The sequence below is a fragment of the Pygoscelis adeliae genome, unplaced genomic scaffold (assembly GCF_000699105.1).
Source record: "Pygoscelis adeliae isolate BGI_AS28 unplaced genomic scaffold, ASM69910v1 Scaffold7, whole genome shotgun sequence".
Taxonomy (NCBI): Eukaryota; Metazoa; Chordata; class Aves; order Sphenisciformes; family Spheniscidae; genus Pygoscelis; species Pygoscelis adeliae.
Window position 1 is genome coordinate 939,990 of NW_008825268.1, and position 7,239 is coordinate 947,228.

General features: G+C 44.6%; 1 protein-coding gene across 1 annotated transcript in view; it reads left to right on the forward strand.

Moving 5' to 3' along the window:
* ABCA12 (ATP-binding cassette, sub-family A (ABC1), member 12) overlaps nucleotides 1-7,239 on the forward strand; it is a 54,695-nt gene that overhangs the window by 47,208 nt on the left and 248 nt on the right. The window contains exons 38-44 of the mRNA XM_009329640.1: nucleotides 1,695-1,809; nucleotides 2,427-2,571; nucleotides 2,717-2,851; nucleotides 4,238-4,341; nucleotides 4,609-4,701; nucleotides 5,157-5,262; nucleotides 5,999-6,136. Of these exons, the coding sequence (XP_009327915.1) occupies nucleotides 1,695-1,809; nucleotides 2,427-2,571; nucleotides 2,717-2,851; nucleotides 4,238-4,341; nucleotides 4,609-4,701; nucleotides 5,157-5,262; nucleotides 5,999-6,136 (836 nt within the window). The remainder of the gene's footprint in view (nucleotides 1-1,694; nucleotides 1,810-2,426; nucleotides 2,572-2,716; nucleotides 2,852-4,237; nucleotides 4,342-4,608; nucleotides 4,702-5,156; nucleotides 5,263-5,998; nucleotides 6,137-7,239) is intronic.

Here is a 7,239-nt window from a genome sequence, read left to right on the forward strand (position 1 = left end):
ATGGCTGTGAAAAACATCAGCCTCGGGCATTCTAAGGGCGAGGTAAGTGAGGGGAAAAGGCTGCGGGCACCTTCTGCCCTGGGGAGGGAAGCTGGAACAGATCCACAGTCCCACTGTCATCTTCTCTCCTAGTCCTTGCTGCTGTCCCAGCACGACTGTAATAGTTTGTTCTGCTCTGACGTCTTCCCTCCTTCCTTCCTTTGCCTTATTTATTGATTCTTGGGGTTACAGTAGCAACTAAAGGCTCCTGGTGGATTTGGGACACCGAGTGACAGTTTGAAGGCCCTAGAAAGAGGAAAAGTGGATGGGACAGTGATGGAGCTGTATTCAGAGCAAAATGTCTGCATGCTGTGTTTGTACAGCATCTAGCACAGTGCAGTTTTGGGGGGTCACTGTGGATTACCATATGGTAAATGAAGACGGCAGAATTTGTCCAGTTGCAATTATTCACCTAAACTGCATGGAGACAGCGAGTCAAGCCTACCTGCTTGTATTTCCCATCAGGGAAAGACAAATCACTTCAGCTGAACACACGTTTTCATGAATCAAGACTTAAAACTAACTCTAAAGAAAAAAAAGATTCTTTAGTCGTGTCAGTGCAGTTACCTGCAAAAACACTGACTCATGAGAAGAGAAAAGACAGGAGCATACGGAGCACCTCTGAGACCCAGAGGAAAGTTCATGGGGCCTCTGGAGACCAGGTCCTGTCTCAGACTGTGCACCTGACTTGTGGGGAAGCTTGGAAGTAATCTTTGGTACCTGATTTTTTTAATTGCCTGGGTCCCACAGAGATAGGGGGCATATGAAAGGATGTAGGGTGCTGGGCAGGAGGACAGCAGCCTCACATCGAGACTGTGGCACTGATCTTTCTGGCAGAGGATTTTTTCCAAGCCACAACTGGCACTGAGGTTTCTAGCTTCTGGCAAAAGTCAGCCCAATGCTGGTGTCAGCAGAGGCCATGGCCCTGCACCGCAGACTGTGCGCAGATACTGTTCCTGCATGGACCTTGAGGCGGGGAAGAGGCTTGGATCAATCCTGTGCATCTGCAGTGGGCCCAACACATGTGGATATTCACATCAGCCGGTCTGTACTAACAATATCAAAATAATAGTAATTATCAGCACAATGGTAATTACTTATGCAACACACAACTGCATATCTCCAATCTTAGCAATAAACCATAGATTTTTAGCGTGAGATACTGAACTGCACTACAGGGAGCCAGTCCTTAATCTTATTAATATAGTGCATTAGTGAGATTATTTGACAAAAATCTTGTGTCGCATTAAGGTTTTACCAATGACAGCACAAACCTCACTCGCCTCATTCCTATGAATAGCTCTGTTCCTGTCAATGGGAGGCTTTGCACAAATTAGATGATCAGGATTTGGCCTGTCAGATGAGCTCGCTGCAAAAATGCACCTTGCAGTAAAAGGAATGACTCTATTGGAGACACATCCTTGATTCTTCACCATATTAAACAAACGGTTCTAATATAAGCTGCAGTATATTGCACCATAAACAACCTCCATTATAATGTTCGTACGCTCTGAGTACCTCTGCCACTCTTGCAATTCATCGTGCTCAAGGGTCCAGAGAAAAGAAGAGACAAGACGCACTGAGCACTCATCTCAGAGCAATATTTCTGTATTATAAATACAGCGTGGTTACATTTCTACCTTTCTTTCCCACAACCCAGTGCTTTGGCTTGCTTGGTGTGAACGGAGCTGGAAAGACGACCATCTTTAAGATGTTGACAGGCGATATCGGCGCATCCAGTGGAAGGTTGCGGGTCCAGGATCATTCTGGGTATGGAGGATGTGATTTCTGGGGAAGGCGTGTGAGCAAATCAGCCTGGGAGCAGTTTTTAAGGCTGGATGGCAAAGGAAAAGAAATGTAAAAGTCTGAAATAAAACACTCAAAATAGAGCGAAAAATAAATAGGGCAGGGGATTTCATCCTTTGAAGATGGTATGGTTGCTTCCCTAGGGTTTGCATTTTGCTGTCATACCTCTGCTGTTCTCAGTGGTGTTTCTTTCACTTCATTCCATTGCAAATGGGATCAGACTCAGATCCTCAGCTGAGTGTGATCCCACTTCTGAGCTAGTATCTGGAGACCAGTAGGACTCATCTCAAAGCACTCTTTAACAGGAGTAGGCTTGGTGGCTGCTATGTCATCTGAAGTGCTGGCAGCAATTGGAGAGCTATGTACTAGACATCGTGGCTAACAGACGTCACAAATGCAATTCTTCCTTTGCAGAACTGAGGGCCTAAAAGATGAAGGTCTGCAAATTCATAGCATTTTCCTTCAAGGGTTGGGGAACGTGTAGGAAGCAGGAGAAAGGGTTTTTTTCTCTCTCCTGTGTAATTCCAGAGTGCATTGGCAATTCAGTGTGTTTAAAATGACTTGCCGACTTCCTTACACAGGTCCTTGAATGACATCAGTGAGGCACACTGGTCACTCTTTGGCTACTGTCCTCAAGAAGATGCCTTGGATGACTTGCTGACGGTGGAAGAGCACATGTATTACTATGCTAGGCTCCATGGCATCCCAGAGAGAGAGATCAAAGGAGTGAGTAACGCCAGGGCTTGACTTAGAGCATTTTCCAGTTATTGAGAGCCTTTACATTGATTTAATTAGTGTTTCAATAAATAGATACGCGCGTGGCCATTGATGCCTGGACAAAGTTGTGAAAGCTGTACTCTTGCTCCCATAGGTTGTATTCCAGCTTCTCCACCGGCTGAATCTGATGGCCTACAAAGACAGAGTCACCTCTACGTGCAGTTATGGCACCAACAGAAAACTGTCGACGGCTCTGGCTCTCATTGGGAAACCATCAATTCTGTTGCTGGTGAGAAATGGGGGCCTTGTTGGGGGGAAGAGGAGCAGATCTCTGTGCTGGCAGAGGTACTTTGACAGCCTAGGAAAACCTTCTCAGGCACAGCTTGTAGGACACTCCCCAAATGCCCATACTTAGCCTGACAACATATGCATCAGAGTAAAGTTTAGATTCCAGCAAGCACCCAAACTTTCTTTGAGGGCATAAGAGAGTGGCGAGTCTGCCAGTTTCTCTGTTAGCCTCTTTCAGAGGTCAAAAATAGATCCTATATTTGCCAGTTAAATTCTCCTTGTTCCCAGCGCTTTCTTGGGTTTTTTTGTATCGACTACCCTCCACGGTATTGCAAGAAAAGCGGCATCCAAGGCTCCAAATCTGTAGGAGAGCAAAGGAGCAACTTCCCTCAGGATTAGAACATAAAACTATTTTTCTAGGTTTGGCTTCCCTTTTTGTCTTTCACTTTGAACTTTCCAGTTCTTCCATGAGATATGCCATTGTTAAAATAAACCTTTTTGTGCAGTTTTTCGACTTGCTGTGTTTTGAATGTGTGCAGTGCTTTGTAAGCAGGTTTCCCAATACTAAATTTGATACCTAGTGGACATAAATCTTCCTTGTCCCAACTTGTATCAAGCCCAGCACTACTGCCTTTATTTCTGACCACATACACCAGCCCTCTAGCTGCTTTTGTGACATAAAAAAATTTCAATAAAAATAGAAGGTTGGGAAATTTCCTCCGTACTGACTGCTGCCTGAACCCAAGCTGTTTTATTTCTGCCTTACATAAAGCATTATCCTCAGCAATAACAGTTTGTCAATCGGAAATTGGCTAACAATTTTATCAGCAATGCATAAGATAGGAGATAGTATACCATCTTTCATCTCTGTCTTACTGTCTCTCTAAATGGAGAAATGCAATACTTGCTTCATCAGCATATTGAGAGGGAGGCAAAATGCAGGTGCACGTGGGAACCAAGTCCGAGTTGATAGCTTCTTGTCTGAGGTTATGCCTGTGGTGTTTATAGACATTTAAAACACCGTGGTATAAAATGCACAGTAGGGTTGATCTTAGATGGTGCTATCACAGCCAGTCGGTTTCTCTAGAGGCTGACAGAGGTTGGGAGTTCCCACCAGCCACCAGGGGAGCTGTGCAGCTCCAAAGGGCAGCGAGGATGGAGGTTGTAGACAAGCTGACTTGCTTCTGCTTGAAGGGAGCGCAGGATGTCTCAGTCAAATCCATAACGCGATTGAAGATAATCCTTCTCCCTGATCTGTACCAGTGGAAGCTCTCCTGTGGGTCCTTACTAGCAAACACAACACTAATGATGAAACTAAAAAAGTGCAAGTTTTAGGAAGATCAGATTTTGAGTGCAAATTTACATTCAGTCCTGTCTCTCCCAATAGGATGAACCGAGCTCTGGAATGGATCCAAATGCTAAGCGCCACCTTTGGAAAATCATCAGTGAGGAAGTGCAGAACAAATGCTCGGTGATACTCACATCCCACAGGTAGGGCTGGTTTGGCTCTGTCTCCAGTTTCAGGGTCTGCAGCAGGTATGGAGAGGCCCGTCCTTCACACTCCCTGTTGGTCCTTGCAGAATTTCAGGACACTGAGCTATGACAGGTTTGGGGGTTTGTTGTGGCTGAATGTGGATGCCCACAGAGACCCACAACACTTTAGGGAAGACCAGTAATGTTCTCTGACTGCTGAAATAACTTTTTTTTTTTTTAATACCTTCTCAATGACTTATTAGAGTTTCTTGGTTGGTTTTTCAGCATGGAAGAATGTGAAGCCCTCTGTACCAGGCTGGCTATTATGGTGAACGGGAGTTTTCAGTGCATTGGCTCTTTGCAGCATATCAAGAGCAGGTCAGTAAAATGTACCTATTTCACTTCAACTGAATGGCATATGGAGTTAGTAACCTACAGCTTTGAGGGCTCAGAACACGAGACCTTTGTTATCAGGGCATCAAAATAACATCATTTTCTGATTTATGTTTCTTACTACACCATTGAAATTCTGTGTTAACTAGTGCACTTTCCGCTCTCTCACGGCCTTTTTTCCCAGAGATGTGTTCCCCGAAGTAATCTGTTCACTGCTGAAAATGTGAAATGCATGTTAGGGTTGAGCTTCGATTTTACTAGTTATCACAGTAGCTCGACTTCTTATTAAGATTCTCTCCAGGTTAACAACCCTGACCCCATTCAAGCTGCACTCTGCCTGGATTAGATTTCCCCAAAGAGGCTGTGCAACACTCTCAAAGGATTTTCTTTATCTGTTTCTCTTTCCTACTGTGTTAATTGTGATTTTCTTTTTCCCCTAGGTTTGGAAGAGGATTCACTGTGAAGATGCACTTAAATAGCAACACAGTTTGCACTGACATGCTGACAGAGTTCATGAAGTCACACTTTCCAAATACATGCCTGAAGGTAAGCAGGACAAATGCTTTCAGGAGAGGCCCTCTCCATCCCTTCAAATTAACCAAGAGGATCTTGCAAGATGGACATCTTGTAACACACTGTGCACATAGAGCCGTGCTCTCAGAGTGTAAGGGATTCATACACACACACACACACACACGTCAGTGCTATCAGCAACATTGTCCAAGGGCTGGAGCACCCAAGTTCCTTGGTGGCTTAAATAACTTCAGCCAAACAGCTGCAGTGATCCTATAAGGCAGCTGTTAGGTGACCCTCTGGCCCTGGGAATGGTCCCACTGAAGCCTGGACTGCATGGAGACCCACTTCATATTCAGTGGGTAATGAGATGGTCGGGTGCTTCCAGTAACTGAGTAACTGTAAAACCAGACTAACTGAGTCACAAATCCCATCCGCTGTCCGTAACCCAATCTCTGCATTAATCAAAATGGCAGTCTTGGAACTGGAAAATGCTATGGCTACCCTCAAGCTTCCAGCTCTGGGGCTTAGTTATCATTTCCCAGTCACAAAACCCACAAAAACTCCCAACGGGGAAACACTGGTCAATACCGGACATAAATATTCTTCACCTTTGGGAGCCAGAAGGAGAGAACACACCCTCTGCCCCTTTGTTCTCCCATGGTTCAGCTCCTCTTTGCTTTTGTTCTCAGCCAGACAGCCATCAGATCTGTTGGCTTTTTATAGGCAGCAACCTCTTAACTTTACCCCATCATTCCTGTTCCCACAGGATCGGCATTTCAGCATGGTGGAATATCACGTTCCAGTCTCTGCAGGAGGGGTAGCAAATATATTTGATCTCCTGGAAGCCAGCAAAGCAGCCTTCAATATCAGGCACTTCTCAGTGAGTCAAACAACGTTAGAGGAGGTAAGGAATTAAAGATGTGTGGCTATCCATTTAAAACTGTTAACAGGGGAGCGGACTGACAGTTACACATAATGGACTGCTGTACACAATAGACTACACTTTGAACGGGATTTCCATCTATATTCCTCCTGGGGATACTTTATCAGTACTACTGCCTCCAGATACCTGTGCTGGCGCTAGGAAAACACACACAGAAAGCTGCCTGTAGCATAAAGGATCTGTTCTTCCCTCTGCCACTGCTGACTTCTGCAGTCTCATGGATGTGGATGAAGGGCAGGATTATGAATCACCCCCGAGTCCAGTGCTAGGCTTTCCACCAGTCCTGGAAATCTGCTTGATTTCGCTCTTTCTTGTACTGTATTTGGGTTGTAAGTTCATTTAGCATTACTCCAAACTTAGCTTCGTGGTTGAGTTCCTTCCATTTTCCCTTGGAAGAACATTCCCACTGGCATCAAAATCTTGTAGGAAACACATCAGCTGAAGGGATGCTGCAAGGACCATCCAGAAGAAATCATCCTGTTGGGCATCAGCATCTGATATATTAGGTCTGTCCCAGAGAGAGGAGCAAAACTGCAGCCCTGTAATCCTATGAATTGTTGAAGAGATCAGGGGGAAGAGGGAAGGAGGTCCTCAGTATTGTTTTAATAAGGGGCAGTGGTTGTGAGAAAAACAGGCAGACGAACAGCAGGAAGCCCCAAGTCATATTTTGTGGGAGGACAGCTTGGATTTGTGTATATGCAAATGTGATTGCAGATACTGTTCTAGTAAGAATATTTTATGTATTCATTAGATACTGTTCAAACGAAGACTGTTACGTGTGATTATATATACCTATCTGTATAATATGCAGTTGTGCATGTACAGATGTCAATTATATATAGACAGATGGGTTTATAAAGCAATAATATAGCTGTATTACACTGTGATCAAAATGAGCTACCACACGGGTATTACCTCGCTAGTACTTTTGAAACATGAGCTGCAGGACAATTAGGTTTGGTACAGGAACATCTACCTTTGCATCCTGGGTGTCGAGGTACAGGAGCGTGCATCCATTTATTTACATTAGCCCACAGAAGCCCAACATTTGCAATTCTCAAATC